General features: G+C 35.4%; 2 protein-coding genes across 2 annotated transcripts in view; both read right to left on the bottom strand.

The window, feature by feature from the left end:
• Positions 1–18,657, bottom strand: part of LOC591416 (cyclin-dependent kinase-like 5) — a 31,641-nt gene extending 12,984 nt beyond the window's left edge. The window contains exons 1-3 of the mRNA XM_030980964.1: positions 17,886–18,657; positions 14,861–14,895; positions 9,737–9,782 (exon numbers count right to left, since the gene is read on the bottom strand). Of these exons, the coding sequence (XP_030836824.1) occupies positions 9,737–9,782; positions 14,861–14,895; positions 17,886–17,922 (118 nt within the window). The 5' untranslated portion in view covers positions 17,923–18,657. The remainder of the gene's footprint in view (positions 1–9,736; positions 9,783–14,860; positions 14,896–17,885) is intronic.
• Positions 18,658–20,145: 1,488 nt separating this feature from the next.
• LOC585290 (myotubularin-related protein 8) overlaps positions 20,146–26,282 on the bottom strand; it is a 37,239-nt gene continuing 31,102 nt past the window's right edge. The window contains exon 15 of the mRNA XM_030980963.1: positions 20,146–25,623. Coding sequence (XP_030836823.1) covers positions 25,363–25,623 — 261 coding nt within the window. The 3' untranslated portion in view covers positions 20,146–25,362. The remainder of the gene's footprint in view (positions 25,624–26,282) is intronic.

Genomic DNA, 26,282 nt, shown 5'->3' with positions numbered 1-26,282 from the left:
ATCGCAGTTCCACGATGCACTGTTCATGCTTACTACTTCTCTGGCTCCCCCAGGCAATTCTCAGTGTGTGGCCTTAATTGGTCTTCCAGCTGGATTCGCAAACCTTCACTGTGCATGCTACGTAGACCCACTAGAGGTCAGTGCGTTGACCCCATTTAAACGCGTTTACAAATTGTAAACGCATCTTTTTGTGAGTTTACGATCGGCGATCGTGATCGCCGTTTTTCGGTGATTCTACAAAAGTGAGCATGAACGCAAGCGTGTTTTAAACTAAACGCGTAACAGATGCCTGATTCTGGCCGTCAAAATCAAGCATGAACGCGCCCTTAGTCGATCATACGTCCTCCAATCAACAGAAAATCGTATCGTCTCTTTAGAGGTCAAGGTCTCAAACTAAAGTTAAGTTGTGATTAAAGACGAAAGTCAAAAGATGGAAAAACTTTGTTTTGTAAAAGAGAGTTAGATGATATTGCGCACTTTATTCTAAATGTGAATTTAGTACAAAGGTTTGGAATGAGACAGCACAATGGCTATATGAACATTCACGTTCACAGATTGAGTTTGCAAGAGAAATTGAAATTTTGGTTTCGATGAAAAGAGAAATGATGCACTCAATTGCAATATTTAGTTATTAACATTGATATGGCATCAAATTTTCTCAGTAAAGGTGAGCAACAGGGTTTCCTGTAATTGGTGTAATGAAGAAGAAAAACTTGTTCAATATCATGAGGATGAAAGATATAATCCATCTAGACTGGTGTGTATAGAAATTTTGATATTAAATGACAGTCGATCACTTCAATTTTCATTTGCATGAAAAAAATGAGAGAATCACCTTGTAACCAAGTGAGTCAAAAATGTGTAACTTTATGATTGTTTTTATTTTTTTTATTTTGACCTTATCCATTAAATGGCCCAATCAGCTGAGAAAATAACACACCCTCAATGCTATAAAGGGCTAAATGTTATTTTTTGTTAAAGTTGTGATTAAAGATAATGTCAATAAGCATGGAAGTTAATTGTACACGTATGATTTATTGTTAATCATATTGAGAAATTGAACACAGAGAGCCTTGTCTTATCAAATGATTTAATTTCATGTATATTTGCATAAAATTGATATGAATATGATTTACAATGTAATGGTCCACATGTATAATATGAACAAAGATATATATAATAGATCAAAGTAGAACTACAAATAATTCAATAACTTATTGAATATTAAACTACTGAATAAGTAAACAGCGGCATAAACATGTACCTGTATATCTGCTTAAACTATACATCCAAGTCTACTCTTTGAGATATACATATTCATACAGTCAATTCAATCTCATATAATTACAATTCACAGATAATGTAACTATGTAAACTGTAGCAAAAAGATAAAATTGGGGGAAACACCCACAGATATTGATGGATGTTTGCTCACTCAAGAATCGGATACAATTATCACATACATGTAGATGATTTAAAAAAATCAAATTTTTAACACTTGATCTTCAAACAGCTACAATGGTCATATCTTAATAATCTGTATTTGCATTTTGTACCTCACTAAGCCTATAGCTTTTACATTGTTAATTGGCATGCATCCTTCTGAGAACCTCGTAATGATGATGTTTGCTACAAGGCAAACAGGCACGTTAGTATCTAAGATCAAACATTGATATCTGAGATCCCCTGACCGAAAGTCAATTCAGGGCCCCTTTCACACTAAGAAAGCACGATCTAGATCACACTAGATCAGACCATCTTGGTGGTGAATAGTGATCTGGGCCATGTTTCATGAAAATTAATAACAAGTTACAATAACTTTTATAAGCTAGTGTAATCATGGCATTTGATAGGCTGAGAGCAAATTTGTCATAGAAATTTAGCATTTGTTATTGATAACAAGTTTTATGAAACAGGGCCCAAAATAAGGCATATAAAGAGCTACTTGCAACATGAGTTTTAAATCATTGCATGAATGGGTGGAAGCTCATCAGCCAAGCAAATCATTTTATAATGTTTTATAATGTATGAGGAAATTAAGTATTTTGTGACAGTATATCATTTCGTTTTTTGAAAATAACAATTTATATATACAGTATGTATTTGCTTATTTATGATTTATTGTGAGAAAAATGCTTATTGTATTCTAAATTATTATTTTTATCAAAAAACAAATCAAATCAAATCAAATCAAGTCAAAGCCCACTTCACACCATCAAGATAACAAGATCTAGATTGCACTATCCATCTAGTGTAAATGACCCACAAGCCACCCGCTTTACAGCCTCTGTCAAAATCAATTACTAACATTGCGCCATCTCTCAGACAACTGCCCTTGTGATTATGCAAGACTGTATGCGCTTTACGAGATGTGAACAATGAAATAAAGCGAGGCGAAATACATTTGTAAGTCTCGCTTGTACTAGCAATTACTTCCAGTGTAATCAGGGTCTCTTCAGGTTGGTCCCATCATCCAAGCGATCAATATTTATTTATGAAATAAAAAATAATGTCAAGTGCATGGCAAATATGCATTGGAGGAATAAGGAATGCTGCATGTGTGCGCCCAGTCACGCAGTCTCTTTAAAATATGATTTACACCATGAACGTTGCTAAGCTTGTAATATAGCCTATCGTTTATAATTTTGAAATTCATAAAAAGAGGTTGCCAATTGAATTAAAGTAGTTTATTCACCAACTACTCAATATTTCATAAGTCATCTTTTAATAGATTAAAGGTACTATGTCCCATTTGCAGGCCCAAAAAATGAAAAAGTTAAATTCCAACTGCATTTGAAAGATAATACTAATTTAGAAATTCCCTAAAAAAGGTGGGGCTTGAAAATGTCTTCAAGTGGGAAAATAATGACTATTAGTTGTCAAATCGACTTTAGGGCTATAGAGCCCAAAAGTAATAGTCTTGATTTTCAGACAATTGTACCAAATGGTCATACGTTTTATGCTGCGCAAAGATTCAATCAGTTTAATCTTGGCCATCACAAGAAGTGGGTTATTGATGTAGACAAATGCTCATGTACCCTTTACAACTTTTTTCATGTATGTTATTACCAAAGAAGAAAAAAGGCCAGTCAGTCACTTAGTGTCTGACAGTGAAGTCTAGCAAGTAAACGGGTTTCCTTGCATAATTTGAATATGAGGACACTGCTAACGTTTACATTTCACAGATAGGACATACATGACATATTCATAATTCCTGCAAAGTTCTACAGAATTTGAGGTTGGCTGCAAAAGGGACATAGTACCTTTAATAGAGCTTTAGGGGTATATTTTAGAAACAGAAACTAGTCAGAATATATTTTTTAAATCTATTAATGACATGGTTGGTTGCCAGTATCTGGTGTATTGTAAGGAATGTTGCATGTGAGCGCTCGATCATGCAATCACACAGTTTCATTAAAATATGATTTACACCATTGATTCTCAAACTTTTTAAACTCGAGGCCCACTTTGGCTAATATAAATATTTGGGGGCCCACCTTACAAAACATGAGGAACAATAATACTTGACATGACATAAGAAAGTGGTGAACGAATTGTGTGGTAAATATGCATTGGTTGAGAAGCGCTGATTTACACCAGGTACTTGCTAATCTTGTATGTGGTTTATAATTTAGCAGTTCATAAAAAAAAGAGGTTGCCAAGTGAATTACTAATACTATGTCAAGCAATGAAACCATGTGTCATATGGATCCAGCAATCATGAAGTGAGATGAACTGGTCTTTATTGTTCCTATACTATAGTATCCATCAATGTTTTGTTACTCTATGTGTACATACTGCATGCTATGTTGTCACTTGTTGAGGGCTGTTTCATGTCAAAATTCCACTCGAAATAGATATCTAGGTACTCGGCAGGAATTAGATATCAACACCTTAGACTTTATTCAAATTTAACCTGTCTTTGTTTGTCCAGCTCCCTTTATTCATGGACCTACTGTATACACTAAGATATCGGTCCATGATTTATTTTTCCGTCCTTTACATTTACAGCATCAACCATAAAATAATTACTAATTGGCTCTTTTCAAAGTTTCAACACATATTTAAACTTTTCTTTTAAAAGAAATTTTGAATTATATTTTTATCCGACAAGACAAAGCAATATAATTTGCAAGAAATTATACAGTGCTAAATTTGAAATACAAACATGTCAAATATGTTTTTTTTATCTTTAAGGGCAATATATTTACTAAGTCTGCTTCTGCTTGTAATAATGAAAGTAGTGAGTGGAAGGATGGCAGTTACCTTCTAAAAACTTAAAATGGTAAATAAACAACTTTGTGCAGAGGAGAAAATGAACTTAATACAGTTCTTTAGTTTCTAATTTCAATATTTTCTATTAAAGGTAAAGACCAGTATTGGAAACGCCCCAATTTCAAAAAAATAAAATGGAAGCTCTCATTACCAATCATGTGAGAGAATATGTTTTGATTAATACATGATGATAAAAAATTTGCCAGGAAACCGCCTACTAATTCATATATTTGGTAAATTTGTTTCTCTCATGGACTGTGAGAGATATAGGGTAGTCCCATATACATCTTTCTGTGTATAGTGCTTGTAACTTTACGAAGAATGGGCCAAATTTCTTATCATTTTGATGATTCCAGAACCTTGCAGATGCTAGATGCTAGATGATCAACCTTTTCCACAACGTTTCTTTCACAATGCAATGGCATGAACATAACTGGTCTTTACCTTTAACAGAGCCATAATGGCCCGAATTCATAAAGGAGGTTTGTCGACAAACCTCCTTTTGTTATTTACAAACCAGGTTTGTAAAAAACGCGTCAAAACGCGTCATATGACGTACATAAACCTTGGTTTGTCGACAAACCTCCTTTGTGAATTCGGGCCAATGGGTCTGACATAGTCCCAGGAAATTATGAATGGGGTCAGAATAAACTATGTGGTGCGTGATGTTATAAATCTTGCAACTTTGAACAGAAGGTTTATACGCTCACAGTTTTTCTCATCTCTTTTTGTATCAGGTAGATGGGCGAATCTTTTTAAGAGAATGAGGGGCCCGGTTCCCCTTGAATCACCGACTCTTTAGTTCATAAGATAAAAATAAAGACCCTATTGCTTCTCTATACCCTTTGGAAACACATATCACTGCCAATATTTTCTTATTTAGTTAAAAATCCAATATTTGAAAATAAAAGTTAAAGTATACTTATTGGTGTAGCAATTTTTTTCATAGCCTGAATCATTTCTTCATTTGTTTGTTTCTTGCTTATTTTCCATTCTTTCTTGTTCTTTCTCTCTCTCTTTTTCACTCTCTCTTTCCTTTCCTTCTTTGTTTTTGCTCTCTTTATTTTCGGAGGGAACAGGTGAGATTTGCGATCATGAAATAAAATAACACGTTCCAGAATCTGGAGTATACCTTTGCCTCTATCCCTGCCACCTCCCTGCTCTTTCTCAGCCCTCTATCAGCTCAGGTTTCTAGTACTCCGTAGGCAAACCGATCATCACTCATTCCGCTCATCCTTAGCCACTCAGTCATCGCCCCCTTCCATTGCTAATTAGATCATTTGCCTTGTAAGGCACAAACAGCAGCTGCTGTTGCATCCTGTTGCTATGACGACATCTTTAAACATATCTTTTCCTTTTCAAGTCGTTATACCAACCTGCTGTCTTTCTTCTCTTTGGTACTTTGGCTCTTTTAAAATGCTGGTATGCACATGCATAACCCTTTCATCATCATAATTTCTTGAAAAATGGAATGTTAATTAAAAATCACAATATCTAACATTTATATAGCGCTGGTAAACACATACAGTTTTATTAAACGCTTGTTATGTTATTACTCTATCAAAATGAGTTTGTTAGTTAAAGATATTCATATAAAAGATGAATTTGAATATTTCCAAGAATGCAACTTTGTCTGCATATGTTAGATACTAGCTCTACCCAAGATGTTTAAGGCAAGTTTGTGTACGTATACATAACTTGTACATGAAATCTGCCCTAGTGGTGCTACCCCCCACCAAGCAAACAAATTGTAAAATAATCTTCCTTTGTAACCAGTTCCATTTTCTATAGTTTGGACATTGTATACTATTCTCTCCTTCTCATTCATATACCAGAGCAGTGGCCGGGACTAAAATCATTGACATATTTCACAACACAATAACCCGTCGCCTTGACACTATTTATCATCACTCATATTTTCATCTCTCTTAAAGAGGCAGTGTCTACGTTCTATTCTCAAAGGAAAAAAGAGAGAAAGAGAGGGAGAGAGAGAGAGAGAGCGAGAGGAGAGAGAATAGAGAGAGGAAGAGAGAGAGAGAGAGAGAGAGAGAGAGAGAGAGAGAGAAAGATAGAGAGAGAGTGCAATGACATCCTCCTCTTCATCAGGCTTTGTGATTCCATTAAGTTGATCCTGCAGAAAATGTTGACTATAAGGCTGTGTTCATAATTTTTTCTCAGCCAGGTTTCATTGTTCTGATGCACGTTTAGTTTGAAAAACAGCTGCATTCTCACATTAAGCTTTAAACATATTGAAATCATTGATTTAGATCATAGAACTGAGTTTTGAGTATTTTTGTTCATACTTTGGTCAAAATCAGATTTTCTGAAATATGAAATTTCATGAATAAATGTAGCAATTACTTTATGGTGCAGCTACATATACATGTAGTCTAGACTCTGCAGGCACATAACCTACATGAAAATTTCTCATCATACACAGTGACACTGTAGCATCTGAATTACTTTGGCTTTAGACATCTACAAAGAACCAGAGAGGAATATTTTGTTGTGTACACCAAAAAAACCTATAAACTTTCTAAACCATGGCTTAAGCCAAAAAATTTATATCTTACATTAGACTTTGAAGTAGAGTCTGTGCTAGTAGATTGTTTCATAGAAAGAGATTTATTTACAAATATTATACTTATAGAATCTGATTCTCCACTCCTTCCTAAAAAAAAAGTATAAATGGGATAAAGTGAGTTTTAAACCACAGTTCCGATTGGCTTTCACTTTCCACATTCTGGCTTCATAATAGCCAATGAACGCACCCTTGCACATACAGTACATGTACAATGTAGCCGCTTTAGTGAAGCTTCCATTGATGTGCAGTTGCTACGCTCCGCAAATTTCATTGTGTTTGTTTGATTGGCGTATACAGGATGTCCCATCATAATGCTTCACCCAAGTAGCCTGAAATTAAAGGGTACTAATTAAAGAGTACCTTTCATTTAAAGGGTACCATTATCTACAAAAATGATTTGTGTCTTGCTAGAAAGTATAGAATTGACCTCAACAAAAATTTAATTCAAAACAACTTGACTTGGTTATCTATGGCTTAACAGTTGCAGATTATGAAGAAAAGTGCTAAGATTATCACAATGTCAGTTCCCACACACTGTGGGCCCTATATTCTATGCAAGCGACTACATACATGTATATGTTCATGTGTATCGACTAGTGCAATCACGAATCCTCTTTTTTTGCTTTTCATTGAGAGAAGCTCGGACATGTACAGTACTATGCATGTAAATATGTACACTGTAGTTGTACCAAACCCCCAAAATACAAGTATATGTGGAAATATATTGGGTGGTTGGTAGCCTTTAAACAGTATGGAAAGCAAATATGGCATGGTCCAAACGTAAACAACTGCAGATGTCGGCAAACAATTTTCGGCATAGCAAACATCTCATAATTACCTTTCCCTATTGAGTAGATCAATCTACCCATACTGAAGGCCAAGTTTGCTTGGCAACTATCATAAAAGTGATAATAATAAGAGTTGGGAATGCCTTACAATATCAATTTCTGCAATCAATTTACAGATACTGTAGGGTATTACATATTTTAGGGTCATAAATATGCATAGGAATGTCTGCCATGTATTAGAAGACCTTTTACATTGTACGTAACATGTACATGCACATGGGTTAATTTAACAATTTAATTTTAAAAAACACCCCGCAGGATGAAATGTTTCACTAAAAAATAAAAAATTGCCTGTCACTGTGGCATTCTTTTCCTGTTTACACAAAATGATCTACAGTAACAAAGAAATAATTACTGGAGAGGAAAATGTTCACTTATTATATATGCATGATCAGCTGGCTGGAAACTTTTGTCAAAATGCCATAAGGCCTGTCTTTACTATCTCGAGATTGCCAAATATCCAGCTATTTGAACTATCCCGATCGCAAACTATCCAGCTAATTTGCGTCTTCATCAGACCGAAGTAGCAATTAGAAGGATATTTGGTCAGGATTGTCATCCTAAGATATCTTGGGATAGTTTACATAATATCCCACTATTTGGCAAAATATCCAGCTATTTGTCCTGTGCATCTTCACTAGACCGAAGATTCGCAATACGCGCTAACGCTGAGTAAAATATCTTGAGCTAATTTCTCAAGGTCGAGTTTCAAGTTTCGAGGTCGAATCTCGAGATAGTGAAGACGCGATTAGTTACTTCAGGATTATTTCCCAAATCAGAAATAGCGGGCTATTTGGCAATCTCGAGATGATGAAGACGCGCATATAGATTGTTTTCTTGTTTTGCTACTATAGAATAACAAAATCAACCTTTTGTATCAAATCCTGTTATAAGTTAATAAAGAGTACTTTTAAATGTGATGTCAACTTTTTTGCATATTGAAATGAATCATTATTCAGATAAATTCTGTACATGACAGACCTGATTTCAAGTAAACAGAATGCAGAAGAATAGAAAATCTCCCAGAAGTGACATAACAGTAACGTTTTTGTTTTCATTGAAATTGAAAATTATTATTACTTATTATGATGATGCAGATAATGAATTTTTTCAAGCTGTTGCATATTATTTTGATACCACAATGCTATTGCTTGGCAAAAGTGATGATAACAAGTCATCAATTATGGCTTAGAAGAGCATGGTAATAGCCAAAAAGATCACGGAGACTAGCAATCTAATGGTCATTTCATTCTCTTGCAGTTTTTCCTAACCAGATGTATAAGAAGAGATACAAAGTACACTGTACAGCAATTAAATTACTCATACCCCTTGTAAATTTGATGTTTTTGTGTTTTTCGTATCAAGAATGAAACAGGAACTGGTTGAACTAGGGCTTTTGTTGAATACTTTTAGATGTAAGCTCTAATATGTCACATTCTCAATGAACATAAAGTCAGGACAATTCTGTTTTTCACATACTTTAAAAATTACAAATCTTGGTAAGGGTATGAATAATTCAGATATTAACTTGCTGTATCTGTAACCTGGAATAAAACCCATTTAAAATGCTCATCAAATGCAAATTGAACAGCCCCTGATGTATAAATAAAATTAATGTTTCCCAATCACTTTAAAAAATGTATGTATACATTTATTAAAGGAGTGTGAAGAAAATAAAGGAAAACATAAAACCAGCACATGAAACCCATATTGAACTTAATTCCATGTTAGGGGGGGGGGGGCTGCCTATTTCATGGGAGCTTGTAAGGATCTGTTTAATAACTACTCAACACATACATTAAGACACTTTTAACTGTCATTTATGAATGTAAACATGTTATTCTGATTATTCAACAGCACCTTTAACAATAGGGGTTCTTTTTCCTGATTTTTTATTAACGGCGTAATTATTGTCAGTAGCTACGGTACACACTCTAAGCATGTACTACAGTGTGGTATTAAAATGCAATATTTCAACTGCATAATGCTGTCTATACAAACAAATTTTTGAAGCATTTTTCTTAAATACCTTCACTGTCCTTGAATTTCTTGATAGCCATGACTTCTTTGGATTCCTGCAGAAAAATAAATTTGAGAGAAATCAAGGATTATAGTCAAATTTCCTCAAACACTTTACACATACAATGTAGACAATGAAAACTATAAGAGGTTTGTAACAAAAGGAATAAAAGATGAAAATTTACATAGTTTTACACGTATGCCTGTTTTATGCAAATTCTATGCAAAATTACCATGAAATAAATGATAAAAGAGGAAAGGGAGTCAGAGAATAAAGTTTATTACAAATTTACAAGCTTACTTACAGTAACTAAAATCATTCATTAACCTTCAGTTAATTTATCGTTTCAAACTATAAATGTAAGGTAGGCCTACATGTACATTACATAATGACATAAACAAATACTCTAGCTCCTTAAACAATAGCAATTAAAGTCAACAGTGATTAGTGTAAAACCAAAAGATGTAGCGTATTGGAGCTGATATGGCCTTTATCATGACATAACATGTTGATGTATTGCCGACCATTGAAAATACAAAATTACAATAACTTTGATACATAATTTACTTAAAATCAAGATTACATAAAAAAAGGAAGATAAAGAAAATAGAGTAAAGAAGGGGGGAAATAACATCATACATGTATGTTAGAATTTTTCAAAAGAAATTGCGTATAGTCGTTATTGGGTGATTATGGACCACTATCCAAACAACGAGAGGTATTCACACTGTTTCAAAAATATCTAGGTCAGAGCAATTTCATATCCTTAAATCCAACCCAAAAGTATGCTAGTGAATATGAACACACTGACTGTTTATCAACTCCATAGCAACAATAAACACACACTTTGCATAATTTCCAAACTACCCTTTTGAGTCTTCAACCCATTTGCGCAAAATTAAAATTACTGCAGGGTGAAATGAACGTATGTACATGTATGTAAAATGTACATCAATGCATAAATTATCCCATTATGAACAGCTTTTTGAACGCATATATTTTTCATTTTGTGCATGGACCCGTAAAGCTTTATAATTGGTGGAAAAGTAGATTTGTTTGATGTGAATTATTGAGCAATGGAAGAACGGTATAATTAATCTGATCTGAGAAATATGGATGGCACAAACTTCACAAAGGACTGTATAATCACTTAATTACCGAGATAACCATTCTACAAATATAGCAACAGGCTATCTGCCTGTAGCTAGGCAACTTCTTTTATCTTCCAATTACATGCGAAGATGCAAAATATCGCAATCATGTGAGATCAAAAGCACACATGATTCTTCAGGTACAAACACACTGAAATAAAGATAACAGAAGTATAAAAACAAGAGATACATGTATTTTAAAGTGTTTTCTACAGAGTACATACTGTATATGTTTAATACTGTTTAATCAGCGTCTTGCAAGTGGAGTGTCTGGTACATGAACATATATTGTTTCACACAGTGTCAGTTGTTTGTTATCAGTTAGTTACATAATATCAATTACTTGAGGGACTTACATGTAAGATAGCAAAATGAAATTGAAGGTAATAAACTTGTACTGTACACAGCTCCTTCACATCAACGTACTGTTCTGTATGCAAATTTACCACATTGTAGCACTTTTCATTTTCAATATTCAGAATTTACAAATAATTTCGAGCAAATTAATTCTAACTTCATGTACTGCACATGAATTCACCATTTTACAAAGAACAAAATATTATCATTAAACGCTCAATAACTAGTGAAATATATTTCATCATTGCTGCTTTGAAAGGTCAAAGGAAATCAGAATGAAAAACAAACACCAAAATGGATTTGCAAACAAAAAAGTTGAATAATGTGTACAAACTGTATGCTCCCTACCCCCCCCCCCCCCCCCCACCAAAAAAAAATCAGGATGCCCATACTGAAAAATGGCCATATAGAAATAAAGAGTCTAATATTTGTACTTAGACAATCCTACGACGTTCAGCGAAAGGGCCAGGCTGAGTGATTCTAAATCAAACTCTAATTACTCAACCCAATATTTACAAAACTCTCCCAGCTTTGTATCAGACTGTTCATTTGGCTAGTACTAGTCTATTTTTAAAGGGAAATCTAACCTTGATAGCAAACTACTCTAGGGGAAAGTAATGGGCTCTTCAAATTGACTGAATCTGTCGTTTCTCTGTGATGGTGTGGTGGACAACTTTCCCATTTGTTCCATATACGTGTTTCCAAACAGAATTTTGATGTACATCAATGGAGTTTAATAAATACAATACATGACACAAAATGACTAAAAAATTTCACAAATGTATGGGGTCTTTTCTTTTTAGAGGACCTGTAATAATAAACTCTTCATAATACCTTTTCAGCAGTGCCCCAAGGGAGAAGGAACTTGGGAGTATTTAAAAGCAGAATTGAATGATATTTTTGCAAATGGCAAACGGGGGAGATATCTGTGACTTTGTCACAATTTATTGACCAAACAGCCAATTTGAGATTTGCATCCATAGACTTTAATAGTGATCTGATTTTTCAAACATTCTCATATATTTCTTATTATCGGTCTGATATAATTCAAATTTTCGCCATTCTGTTTATCGTAATTTTTCTTCTTTAATACACATGAACTTATTACAAGGATTGGATTGCTCTTTAAGCAAATTCCCTCTCACATCGGTATGCCCAAAGTTTGCCAATATACATTGTACTAGCCTTACTTTCAGGTGAGGTGAAATTTCTCCAACCACTCACCCTTCCCAATGAAAATGCAAACTTTTTAAGAGAGTCTGGATTCAAAGAATAATCACAAGTATCCAATAGCCTCTCAGAGATGCTAAATATTAGTCTACTTTCTTCAAACTCTGAATGTAAAATTTTCATTAAGCAAGGGAAACATCTGTGAGCCTAGCAGCTAGACTAGCAAATACTAGCACAGGTGAAAATAAATCTGATAAGCAAACATAACGGCATGATGTTGTCGGTGAAAGCAGGGAGGTGAGACTTTAAATGGAGAATCCGTCTCGAAAGAATTTCCCGAGGGAAAGATATTCAAGATTAACTTGGCTTAACAACAAGTAATGTAACCCTCTTCAGCCATCAAATCCATCAACAGCCGCCCTTATCAGACCACAGATGCCCTCTGGCGATCCAAATGTTACGAAGTGTTACGCAACGCGGCCTGCTTCCCTAAGCTCTCCAAACACATGGTCGTAAAAAAAAGGCTTTGAAGCCATGCGAGTCACCGAGAAAATGACGTCATACTCATTGAAGATGTATATAGCTATAACAGACAAAAATACAAAATCGACAACTTATGGCACAAGGCAACCTGCTATTGGTTATCAAATGCTTTCGCTGTGCTCGGATAACTCTTCTGAAGACGTAGCCATCTGAACCAGCGAAATCGACCAAGGAAATCGTGAGTTAGAGTGAATGCAAGTTTCTCATCATCATCACGTTCTCTTCTAATTATTGACATTTTCCGAAAGTTTCCGAAATTTTTACATAGCTAGGAAGGTAGTCCATAAGTTTATCTCTTAAAATAACTAAATGAAACTGTGTTGTATAATTGCGCATTTGGTTTAATGAGGGTTAGAAGTTGTCAATTCATCACCACTTTTCACCCCGAGTACGGGCCGGCGACGCGAAAGCCGCCGTGCTCGCTGGGCTGTACATGCTGGATGTTGTTGGTGGAAACACACATAGCTGCATTTCTACCCTGGCCGTGTATTGAAAGTTGTGCTATTGATTCTCAACATTTCAAACACCACTGTACAAAACTCAACTGATTTCATTCAAAGGCAGTACTATAGTGACGATTGATGACACCTAAAGAGCATTAAAATACAATTTGTTCAACTTTCTGATGTTAGAAAGAATAATTTAAAAATTAAAATTGTGAGTCTACTGTCAAACTTGCCGATCAACCGCATCGGGATGATTATGTGCATTTGTACTGTATGTTGTGAGTGTATTGACTATTCATGTATTCAAATGCTGCCTATTTACATGGAGCGGCCTACGCATTCACGATGAAACCATTTAACCGTACATTCTGGTTCGCTGCAACGAATAAGATTTTCCGTTGATGGAATTTCACACGTGCATAACTTGTATTGGTCTCCAACTTCCCATACACCAGGCTCAAGAAAATCTTCCTCAAAATCAGTCAGAAAGTCTAAATCGTCGCCTACCAAATACTCTTCCCTACTGTACGCCGCCATTTTTGTCGATAGCAGCCGATGTGTATTTCCAACAATGCATTTCGCGAGCCCTATGTCACTCAGTTTCGGGAGTGAGATTTACGAGCTGTGCGGTCCGGGTGGGGGATTAACGGGATTATGATAGGGGGAAAAAAGACTCTCGGTGCAACGGACTGCTTCAAAGGGCCCTCTTAGATGCGGAATCCATTTATTACAAGCCCTGGTGAAAGTAGCAAAGCCTGGCTACCTATTGTGCTAAAGAGTGTGAATACCGTTAACTGTATTGCAATATTTACAGGAGCTTGCTTATACTTTACCATGATACATGGAAAAATAAGTGCCCCCAAATGACATTTAATTGGGACAAAGACTGAAAATAACAATTCATATCTCTATGCGATAATGGCTTAACAGAGGATTTCGTCATCCTACAATGTACGTACCAGCAGTACCAGGGCGGTGTTTCACAAAGATCCTAAGTTGAGCTTATCTCTAAGTTGGACTTAAAAATTATGGACAGCCATTGGAGTCTTAAAACGAAATATATTCAAAAGCAGAAATTCAAGTATTTTAGACTTTTTATAAATTCCACATCCAGAACATGAACTCTCCTTGATGATAGAAAATATGAATGATTTGAATCAACATTTTATGCCTTTCAAAATAACTTTTACAAAATATTTTCAAAGATGCTAATGGCTTTCCATAATTTTTAAGTCCAACTTAGAGTTAAGTTCTACTTAGGATCTTTGTGAAACACCACCCAGGTCCCCATTTCTCTCCTGGGTATAGAGTGACAAATGCCAGATCAATGCCTAGCCAAATCCATGTCAGGGATCGAACCTGAGACATTTGCATTTCAAGTCAGATGCTCAAACCAAGGATTGTGTTTAAGTGTTAATTAAGCCTCTAAAAGTGTTTTAAAAAATAAAAATAAAAAACAATCTTACCTTGTGTCTGCATTTCATGACCACTCCATAAGCTCCTGAAAAAAGGGGTAGAATAAAAGAGTAAATTGAATGGATGAATACACTTTTTGGTCAAGAAAATCAACCAATAATTTAATATCTCTTACAGTTTCTTTGTTACCCTCCAATTGTAGTGTACAGTCGGTCATAAATTACACATCTCCATGTACATGTACATGTAAATGTACCGTACACAATGTATGCATGGCAATTGCCCGACTAATTATATTTCAAGAAATTGCTCCAATCATCAACATCTCTTTAAATACAAATACTCAAAGACTACTTCAATCATTTCTGTTCAAGAAAAGATTTCTTCAATACCAGAGTAATAACAAAAGATTTCAGTGTCTCTAGAAACACACAAGTAGACAATGATATATTCAGAATGCGAAACAGTAAATGGAAGTAGAACTGGCAGATGTATAATACTAGCCAAGTACATGTAGGCATAGGATCTATAAAGAGCAAGAATTGGCTGGAAATTTTGAAAGGACGTTTTCGAAATCGTTAATTTCAAAACATCTCATACTCTGTAGGATCAAACCGAGCGAATTAGGTACATAGAGTCGGTTTGTACATGTGTACATGTACATATTTTTGTAGGTATACTTGAGGATTCACTTGATACAGCAGGTTTAGCTCTCAATATGTGTGTATGTATATACAGTATACATATTTCTCACTTTTAAGAACAAATTCTAGTAGGTTAAAGTTCCATCACTTTTTGTAGGATACAATTTTATTGTTGTTGCCAAAACTTTAAAACCTCCTTACTCTGAATTGAGAAGTTTTGCAAAAATGATAACGAATGCAAAATCTTGTATCTTTCAAAAGGTACAGACTTTATAAAAACACCTGCAGTGCTGAATTTATGTTTTGTATAATTTCTTTTGCAAGGGAGTTCCAAGAGAAACTGCTCATAACAAGTTGTTTTATGACAAATAATGTTTCAATCAATCTTCCTGTAGGCATGTATGAATGTTTTGATCCCAAAATAAGGATGTCAGTCTCCGTGATAAGCCCCTACAGTAGGCCCTACACTGTAGCTCAAAATCTTCCACACTACAGTATCAACAATTCAACATGTTGATAAAGGCTTCCAAATACTTTCTTACTCCAATTTAAATCAATCCCCTTCCATCATACAGGGGTACTGTATCGCTCCCCCGTGTCATAACACAATGATCACTTAATCCCCTCACCCCATTTGAGATGTGCACCCATCCAGGGCCTCTCCGCATTAATCAATAGGCGCAGGCATTGCACCCATGGTTTCTAAACGATCCACTCTTTTAATCTAATTCATTTAGTGTAAAGGGGATTGCTAAGAGTTGACTGGGGTATGGATTAGATGTGAGGTATCAATACATGTAGATAGTGGCGTGGCCTTGAGATGGGAGGAGACTGGTTTACCTCAGTACAATTAATATGAATGAGTAGAAGCCCTCAGTAATCAGTATCAGTGTTAACAGAACTGAAGAACACATATATCATCTGCTTCCTATTGTTTAAACTATATTCAGGTCACATATTTGTGAAATACAATCTAACCCAAAATTGCAATAGTATAAAATCAGAATTCATATTAAGACTCAGGAGTATGTAGTTTATATGAATGCTTGTAAAGTTCTGAACTAAATATTGTGTAAAAAAGTTAGATTCATAGAGGTGTTAAAACCCCCATTACTTCATGATTTTCAAAGGTGAATGTTAATAACTTGTAACATATTTCTAACCAACATTTTTAAATGTCTGTAAAATCATTAGGGTCAAATGATAGATATTTTATATCAAAACGAATGATAAAACCTAGAATATAACTGAAGAAATATTATTTTATCTAAATTTGCCTTTTAACTCTGAACTCTAATGTGTAATCAAAGATGACCATTAATTTTACATGACCTTTAAGGCTTTTTTTAAACGTACCTGTAACTAAAATTTGAGTTGCCAAAGTCTGACTGGGCACAGTACGCTACAAGCGGATCCAAGCTAACTCGGACCTGGGGACAACTCGGCCCGGTGCAAAAGCAGGCATTTTTTGGTCATTTTACCTGAACTCTAACCCTATACCTGCAAAAAAATGACTGTTTTTGCAGCGAGCGGAGTTGTCCCCGCCTCTCTGGGCCTGAGTTTATAGCCTGACTCCCTCCAAGCAGAGCCTACTACAAAGTGCTAGGCCTACATGTAGTATGTTCAGTTTGAACGTGTGACCATAATTCGCACATGACCTAAGTTCGCAATCTCAAAAGGAAGTAAGATTTTGAAAATCTGATATCACCAATGGAAAGAGGAACAGAGACAAAAGTTTCTTTGGAATTGTTGCGAAATCGTGAAAATATTGACAAAAGATCAGCAAATTTTGCAGTCCTAAATTGCATCCGCTCCAAAATATTATCAACTTACCGATATGGCCAGGGTCTGAAAATCTTAATTTTTAGAGCAAATTTCCTCAAAATTGTACCGGGGTAAGTAAAAAGTAGGCCTAGTAGACTTCTACCAACTAATTGTATGATAATATATCTTGCCTTGCAAATGATGATATTACCTTATTTTTTAAGGATCACTTTTTTGGTATAAATCCCTGTACAAACCCCTGTAAGGTCTTGATGTTTTGATGACTTTTTTAGTTGCAGCATCACGCCAATCCAAAATCTCTGTAATCCTTTGATGATAAATGTTCTATTTGAACCAATTTGTAGTAAAATAACTTTGCCGTCCATTTGGTAATAATTTAAATAAATAAATTTGTGTAGAATATGAGAAATCATAGATTGAATATCTCATTTTATAATATGTCAAAATCTTCACAAACTTTGGTCACCCCTTCATACAATTGAATTTCTTATTTTCACAAGTTAAGGTCTACACAATTGCACAAGAACTACCATTTTAATGATTGGTTTTAATAGCAATTGAACATTTGCTATTTAAACAGTCACTAATACTAGCTGAAGGAAAGAAAAAAGAAGGAAAAAAAAAAGAAACTGTAAACTTTACTCACCTTCCCCAACAATGCCCAACACCTCATACTTGTTCATCTTTCTGGTGGACACTTTCTGTCTCTGATACTGATAGATCTATTTGAACGTCTTGTTTCACAAATGCCTCTGCATTGTAATATTGATAATTCCACTGTAAAAGTAAATCAATCCATCTGTGACGGGGTGGTCAGCGAACTGTTGCCATTTTCTGGCACTGTCCATTTTGAAGAAACAATTTTATTTGACAGTTTCTATTTGAATTGAAAGAATATCCCTCAAAACAAGTTGAAAATGTCAATGTGATTCCTCTGTCTTTATACACTTAGATCTGTAGACACTTCTTGCATCGCATTAGCTTCATGTATGAATTTTCATTCATAAATTAAAGTGGCCCAACACAAAATCTAAAAGTCTCACGTCCGGCGACCTCAGTCGATGAAGTACACGGCCTGTGTCTGTCGGAGTCTTGGCGGAGCTACCAGTTCACGGCGATTTCCGCGCCGCTGAGTCTGGCTCACAGATCAGGCAACGATTGAAGCGGACTTGCAGTCCAAACGGCGGTTGTTTTCATCGAGTAACAGGTAATCTGTGTGATATCCAATATGTTTCAGTTCACTTCCAACTTTCGTTCCTTCTCAATGGAAAAAACCACAAGAGTGTTGTTCAATCCAAATTATGAAATGGTGAAATACCAGAATATATTTAATGTAATTCTTTGAACTTTACTACGCCGAAGCGTTCCTAGTTGCAAAACTCCGCCTTGCCAACAAACACTGTACAATAGTCCGACTCCAGTTGGCGTGCTTAATAATCCTAATTTTGTGCATTGAGAGTTTCAAAGATAATAGAGAATTGTTATACATTTATAAATTGAAATATTATTTTAAAGAAATTAATGATTTTGGGAAATATGTGTCTTTATTCGAGATTAAGATTTGCCTTCATCCTATCCTCTGCTCAATTGTCACGCCATGAATATGTCTTTTTCTGTTCCCTTGTTGTACCCCTTTTCACTTCTCCTTATACTTGTAGTTATAGATTATACAGTACTTGAGTTTTGGTAAATATAGAAAAGGAAATCCGGGTACCTAAGTAGGCACGACACCAGGTCACTATGTGCAAATGGGAGTTAAGGATTTTATTGAAGATGATGCCCAGTGTGGTTAGTTTAATTTTGTGGTTTGTTTTTATTACACTATTTCAAACAACCTATCTACTGCAGGATAAACAATCCAGAAGAAATCATAGCAATTTTCTCTCAAAATACGATTCCCATACCAAAGCTCAAAATTAGCTTTAAACTCACCTCATTCCATTATTGTATTCATGTCCAATATAAATATTTAAGATTTTAAGCAACCCACAAATTCATCCGTTTCACTATTCACCTTCTATTCTTTTACACTTATTGCTTGCATAAACTACGCATTCACTCTTTTACAATTTTCTATAATTTTACCCGTACTTTTATTCTCATATCTCTCTTCTCGCTCCTAGGTCTTTCGTCAACTATTTCAGCCTGTTTTTCCCAATGTTCTCCCAATAATCTTCATTAAAATATTTACCGGTATTTAAAAAAACATATATATATCTCTTTTTTCTTCTCTCATTCCCACAGTGATTACCTTAGTCGTTTTGCTTTCCTAATCTATAACTCTCCTACCTTCTTCACATTTCATTTGTCATTCCATGCATGGTTATCCTCCTGAAGTTATTCCTCATTTCTCTCCCTCTCTCTTCCCTTGTCTGTCTGTCTGTCTCTCTGTCTCCCCCCCCCCTCTCTCTCTCTCTCTCTCTCTCTCACACACACACACACACACACACACACACACACTCTCTCTCTCTCTCTCTATATATATATATATATATATATACAAAAATACAAGAAATAATTACGCTCCATACATGAAGAAATTGAAGCATAACAATAACAATTGTCCAAGTCAAATAAAATCATTACTTGACAAAGCCCTGAGGGAAAAAAAATTTGTAAAACAATTTATTTGGTTCATGGAGCATCATTCAAACTCCGAGCAGAAATCAAGACTGTACATATATATATATATATATATATACATGTGTTTATCAGCATCTACATTCATTGATCTATCTATCTGCTATGCTGTCTTAATTTCACTTTTCACCCTATTGTAAATATTATTCCTCCCCTTCTCTTCTCTTGTTAAGCAGCAACTCTTCATTCGACCTTCGACCATCTCTTGATGAATTCACATCACTATAACACAAACATGACAAATTAATGATGACAAATCAGGACAGTTAGGGTTTATATGCTATACATATATATATATTATGACATATTCATTTAATTTCTGTAAACTCACAGATTTCATCAACTAAGGAATCCCATAGAACATATATATTTATAATCTTTTTTAAATTTCTATTTACAAGCATACATACACAACGATTCATACTGCTCTGCAAGATATGCTAGAAACGTCTACAACAAACCAAATGACACTGCTTCAAAGAATATCTATTCTCTCATGAGTCATGAGTGTTCAATTATATCAACAAGTTACTGCACAATCTTACATATTTTAAAATACACTTCTTTGATTAGAATCATGACAAACCGAAAAATGCCATTTTCTTCAATTTACATGGAATAAATAATCAAACTTCCTACTTTATCAACAAAGGATGCATTCTTTAATATTTTTTTTTATACATTATGGTTTTATTTTATTTGGTCTTTTTTTAGATTATCACATGAAAATATATTAAATTGACAATGAAGATAGCATAGCGCACAAGAATTGTAACATCATTCATATTCCAAAGAATGAACAGAAGGTTATCTTCATGCGAGCACTTCCTTTACTGATCAGTGAATATCTTCCAACTAAACTAACTCAAATTCATGAAGGAGTTTATGATAAAACATGGTTTAAAACATCCACAATGGACTCAAATAAACCTGAAAAAGTGTGTATTGGACATGAGAACACAAATGCATCACACTTCTAAATGGCTAACAATGAACCTTCATGCATGCTGAATGATTAGGGTACAGAGAACTTGCCCTTTCAATATGCACAGGTCTTGGGTTGAATGGAAATCAATCAATCAACAAATGATTTCAGAAAGACAGGAAACAGACAAATCAGTGAAATAACTTAATATAAATGTTTTTGTTAGAAGAAAAAGAAATAAGACAAGTAATTAGGCTATGAATTTTGGTAAGTTAAGATTACTATCGATATGGGAATCTCCAATTGGCAATTCTATAATGATATGCAATGTCATACATGTACCAATCTCAATTTCCTCAGTCAAATTCATTCAAAGAATTGACAACATTAAGTAGGCCATCTTCCTTGTGTCTTAAAACATTATTGATTATTCCAAAGCTTGCCACGGTTATGTGCAGCAAAGCATTATCTGTTGTGCATTTGATGGGTGAGAAAATGTTAACATTTTTACAATGATAAGTATTGCAAAGAAAAAACATTGAAGCTCAAACTGCGCAGAGAAAGAACAGTAATACCTGAAGAAAAAGAGATAAGAATGACTGAGTGTCATCAAATGCTACATTAATGAATACACTGAAATGAAAATAAGGTTGTTTGCACAATACAAATGTATCCTTAATTGACCAAAACAAATTCTAGCTACATTGCACTAAAATAGGCGTTCCAAAAGGAAGGCTACCAACACTTATACACATTGGGTGCTTGGTGTTAACACCCTTTTAAAGTACGGTGTTAACCTAAAACCATTATCATCTGGCACAGAATAAGTGGTTCCCCAAAGTGGGTGCTGTGTTTGAAAATAATCTTACATCTCCAGTTCTGGTAATGAACATGCAATTCAAGAAGACCGTCGCATGCGTGTTAGATGAATGAGACTATGCTCCACTCCTTTGTGAAATTTCATCTCACCCGTAACACACGGTCTTATGGCAATATACTTGAATCCGGTCAATTTATGGAAAAACTATCCAACTCCCAAATGAATTGCAACAAAAGGTTTTTCAACGGTTTCCAGTAGTGTTTGAAATTCAGGGACAACATAAGAAAATCAAAGAAAACCAAACCCCTGGAAGGTTTTTGTTTTCTTTCTCAAAATGGCATCCAAGGTGGAAACCGTAGAATAACTTTTTGTTGCAATTTCTGTTTTTTTACTGGTTTACTTGTACCCATAGGATAGGAATGGTTCTAATCTTATGACTTTACTCATTTCAAAGTACATACTTGGAGAGAGAGAGCAAAGATTTAGAGTGGATCCACCTATTACAGAAAGCATGATATCATGTCTCCTACTGCACACTCTTGATTATGATCAGGATTCCATCCATACCATGATCACAGTCCATATAATTCATGAGCGCATTTGGTGCATGTTAAATAAAAAATGCACATTGAAGGTAACATAGAGACTTTATACCGACTGAAGTGGATACACAGATGTATTAAATTTGTCATCTTTAGAGTGTACCATTTGAATAAAAAGTATCATTTGTTGAATTTGTTGCTCTTCCACTTTTAATCTTAATGACGTACAGTAGTGGGCTCTCATGGGGAATTCGACACCATTTGGGAGTTTACCGAATAAAAGGTGTTGGCAATCGCCAGGAATAGCCTTCAGTTTTATGACCAACAGGCCTTATTTAATGCTCTGCATTTTCCACCCATTAAAGTCAATATCTTTCATTTTCAACACCCAAAGACTCATTGAGAGACTGTTTTGTTTTAATGGGGCCAAGTGTTTGCTGTGTGCAAGACTTGTACACCCATCATGATATTCCCACCAAGTCTTGTGTCAGTGAATAATGACCTTCTGCACATAGACACTGATGACCATCTCGCTCTAACCTAATAATATGTTTCTATAATTTAGCATGCAGGCTGGAAATGAGACTTAATTCCAATCCTTTGCTAGGGAATGTTTACTTGCTATTCACATACAGGACGGCTCTATTCAAATAATGTGCTCTGCTGGCGGGTGCAAACAGACAGACGAGTAGCAGTTGACATTTCTAGAAATACACATTTTAACAGAATTATCTTTCTATGACTCTACATTGCATCTGCACATCGAATTCCACTCCATACAAGTTGCCCGAAAAGTGCTAACAGTGAATGGTGATAACTTCTCTCTGTATATTTGTTTTTCTTTTTTGGTGTTTGCGCTCTTCTACAGGACATAATGATGCTTTGATACAAACACACACTCATTAATATTACTTACGCTCTCATAAACTTTATCAATATCACACATGGCTTCATAAACATTATAACAAGGTCATTATATTTAATCAAAACTTGACCAAAGTTTGAAAAATTATTTGTTTGCAAAAATAATGCAACATTGCTTTAAATTCAACATATTTTTTTATCTATTACAGGTTCACTCATTTGTAAACTGGGAATGTTAGCTCATATCGATAGTCAAATATCTATTATACATTCACATTACATCATATTCATACAAGACTTGGCAAGTTTTTTTTCATTAGATTCATACAAAAATATCACAATAATTATCCCACTAGAGATTTAATATTGAATGCCATGTGATCTCCCATCTTCAGCCACATAATTAGTGAGCAGTTTTTAATCTGCTATGTAAGAATTCTCGAATGAAATTAAAGATAATCTTGAGTTTTTGAGACGTCTTGAGAAGGAAGTTGAACTGTTATTAATCTGAATGAAAGGGGGTAAAAATAATATTGATAACATTTTCAACAAATCTTATTTATTTTTAGTGAGAAAAAATCATGCAGATTTTTAATGGGAATCATCATCATCATTATCATCTTTCATACAACAGCGCTTCCCATTTCCTTTATGACTGATTTAACACCATTCATCTCCAAAAGTTAAACAACAACTGCGTATTAGACATTCTCCTTCCTACCTTGCTTCTAACTACAGTGTGAAAGAACAAACTGTCCTTTTTTCAGTAATTGTGCGTGAAACATTTATCCAATGATATACGCAATAAGATGAAGTACATGTACACAGTTTATCCATCAACTAACCAACCAATCAATCAACCAAGTAGAATCGACCTATTGACCTATTGACCCTAGCGCAAATATGATGTTAGACAGTAGATGGCGACCTTCCTCCCACACTGCGCGGGTCATCACATGCACAGATACAATACTTGGGAAGATGATATTAAAGACTAGGTTTCTTCCAGCTTCCAAAGAGAATTCACAGCAGTGTTAACTAATTCCTTATTTTACTGAACTATGGTTCAGGTTTCATGCACTCTAAGTAGGCACCATCATAATCTGTTACTTATAGTTTATTGGTTCTGAAACTATAATTTGTATTAGACTTTCTAGTTCTTGACCCATTGCATCTGTATGGGAAACTAAAGTGGCGTTGCTTAACATACCCATGGCAGGTACTGCCCTTTATTGCCAAATACCCTAGTTACGGTAGCGAGAATTGTGTGCTGCACACAGACACACTGATGAGGTTACAACTCTTTAAAGCCAGGCATAACATACACAGCAGCCCAGGCACCGTAAACCATCTAACATATATCACAGGGCAATTTCCAAGTTGCACCAACAAAATAAAGACAAAATGAATGTTATCCTCCACTGTGCAATGCACAAGCCCTCAAACACTGAATTTGGCAAGCTAAGCAACTGTGTAGGTAGCCCAGCTGGCAACCCCCTGGCAAGCCAAGCATGAAGGGAAGCAAAAGACCTCTAGAATTTCAATGCAAACCTTGACCAGGGAGGTGTTTCACAAAACTTGTCATCAGTGACAAATGACAGCTTTTGTTATAAGCTACTAAAACCCTTGCTTTTGACTGGTTATCAACAGATTTGTCACTGATTTTGTCATTTGTCATTGAAAAAAGGCTTTGTGAAACACCCCTCAGGTTGCCTGCGTTATTTTGGCACACGTTTCAAAGTGTTGGTGGATCTTTTATCAATGAAAAGTTGTTTTGTTCACTACCTACAAAAAGAAAGAGCACCAGATATAAATTCATCCCTCAAAACTTCAGAGAATAGAAATGCTTCTGATAGCAACCTCTGAACAAAACTTTGGCATTGTCTGTACATTTTCTAAAAATAAAAACAATTCTAAATGTATTGGATCCTGATGTTCATTGAAAGAAAGTCGAAATTCTATGTCATTATTAATGAGTAAGAAGATACAAGATTTTCTGAGCCTTCTAACCATGTATTCATATTCAAGCAGAAGTAAACGAAAATGAATGGAAAAGACTGTAAAGTTAATGTGAAAGCCTCACTAAAGAAAAAAAAAGAAGAAGAAAAATATATTTGATTTACTCTCTGCTGTATTCTATAGATAATATTAGATAACCAGCTGAGGATTTCCTTATGTCATGATGATACTCATACCCCAGGCACATCTCAAAACCTGAATCCAAACAGACCAATGATCGATGAATCTCGCACATCGGGGTGATGTGATGCGTTGTTTAGTTATTGTCAGTCCGGTGTCGGTCTCTCCGATGTGACTGGAGCTCGGCCTCTCATTATTCCTGAATCTGGATGGCTCCTAACGCGTTTGTGATGGGCGACGACGGCGATAATGGACCCCCGGCTAAGATGCGCGTGGGTGAGAGTCCCACGGACGGAGAGCGTGAGGGTGTGCTGGGCTCCGAGCAACCCGCTTTGAGTTCCCGGTAGCAGGGCCGACAGACGGGGACAGGACGCTGGGATTCGTGACCAGGTAGCTGGGTCTGTTTGTCTATACAACGGATGCAGAAGACTTCACCGCACTTCCAACAGTGGTACTGTGAAGGGAAAAAAAAATGCAAATATCAGGAATATGAAGGAATGCAAGACTCCAACAATGACAAACGATATTGATTGCATCAAACATGCTCCAGCAACAATTGCTCCAAGGTAAATTCTAACACCCATCATATTTCTAACTCCCACCCTGGATCCCCCAGTTTACCTAACCCTAACACTTACCTTAAAACATATCCTAAAACCCAATCAACTAATAGGAGAGAACTTTATATGCTTGATGCCTGGTCTTAGGACATACACACCAGACAAGGACAAGAACCCCAAACCTCCTAATTGAGAATTAAGTGAACAGACCACAACACCAAGCTATTCTCTTTAATAAGAGGTGAATAAATCTTACACACAGGTACTTCGGTGTAGAATTTGACCATGCTGTGTAGAATATTACCATGCAGTATATTTTCTTTTTTCTTACTAGTATTTACTTTTTGTTTTTCATTTTTCCCTAATAATAATAATAATAATAATAATAGTTCGTCCTTATATAGTGCATTTTAGGACCGCAGGCCCTCTCAATGCGCTTTACAGATATATATTATTACCCCGGTCATCGGATTCATGCTTACCTGCACACAAGGTATGCACATTCTCCACTCCCTGGGGAGCATTCCAGCCAGTCGCCATTTTACAAGCGCCA

The sequence above is a fragment of the Strongylocentrotus purpuratus genome, unplaced genomic scaffold (assembly GCF_000002235.5).
Source record: "Strongylocentrotus purpuratus isolate Spur 01 unplaced genomic scaffold, Spur_5.0 spur5_scaffold_11, whole genome shotgun sequence".
Classification (NCBI taxonomy): domain Eukaryota; kingdom Metazoa; phylum Echinodermata; class Echinoidea; order Camarodonta; family Strongylocentrotidae; genus Strongylocentrotus; species Strongylocentrotus purpuratus.
This window is presented reverse-complemented; position numbering and strand designations above follow the sequence as displayed.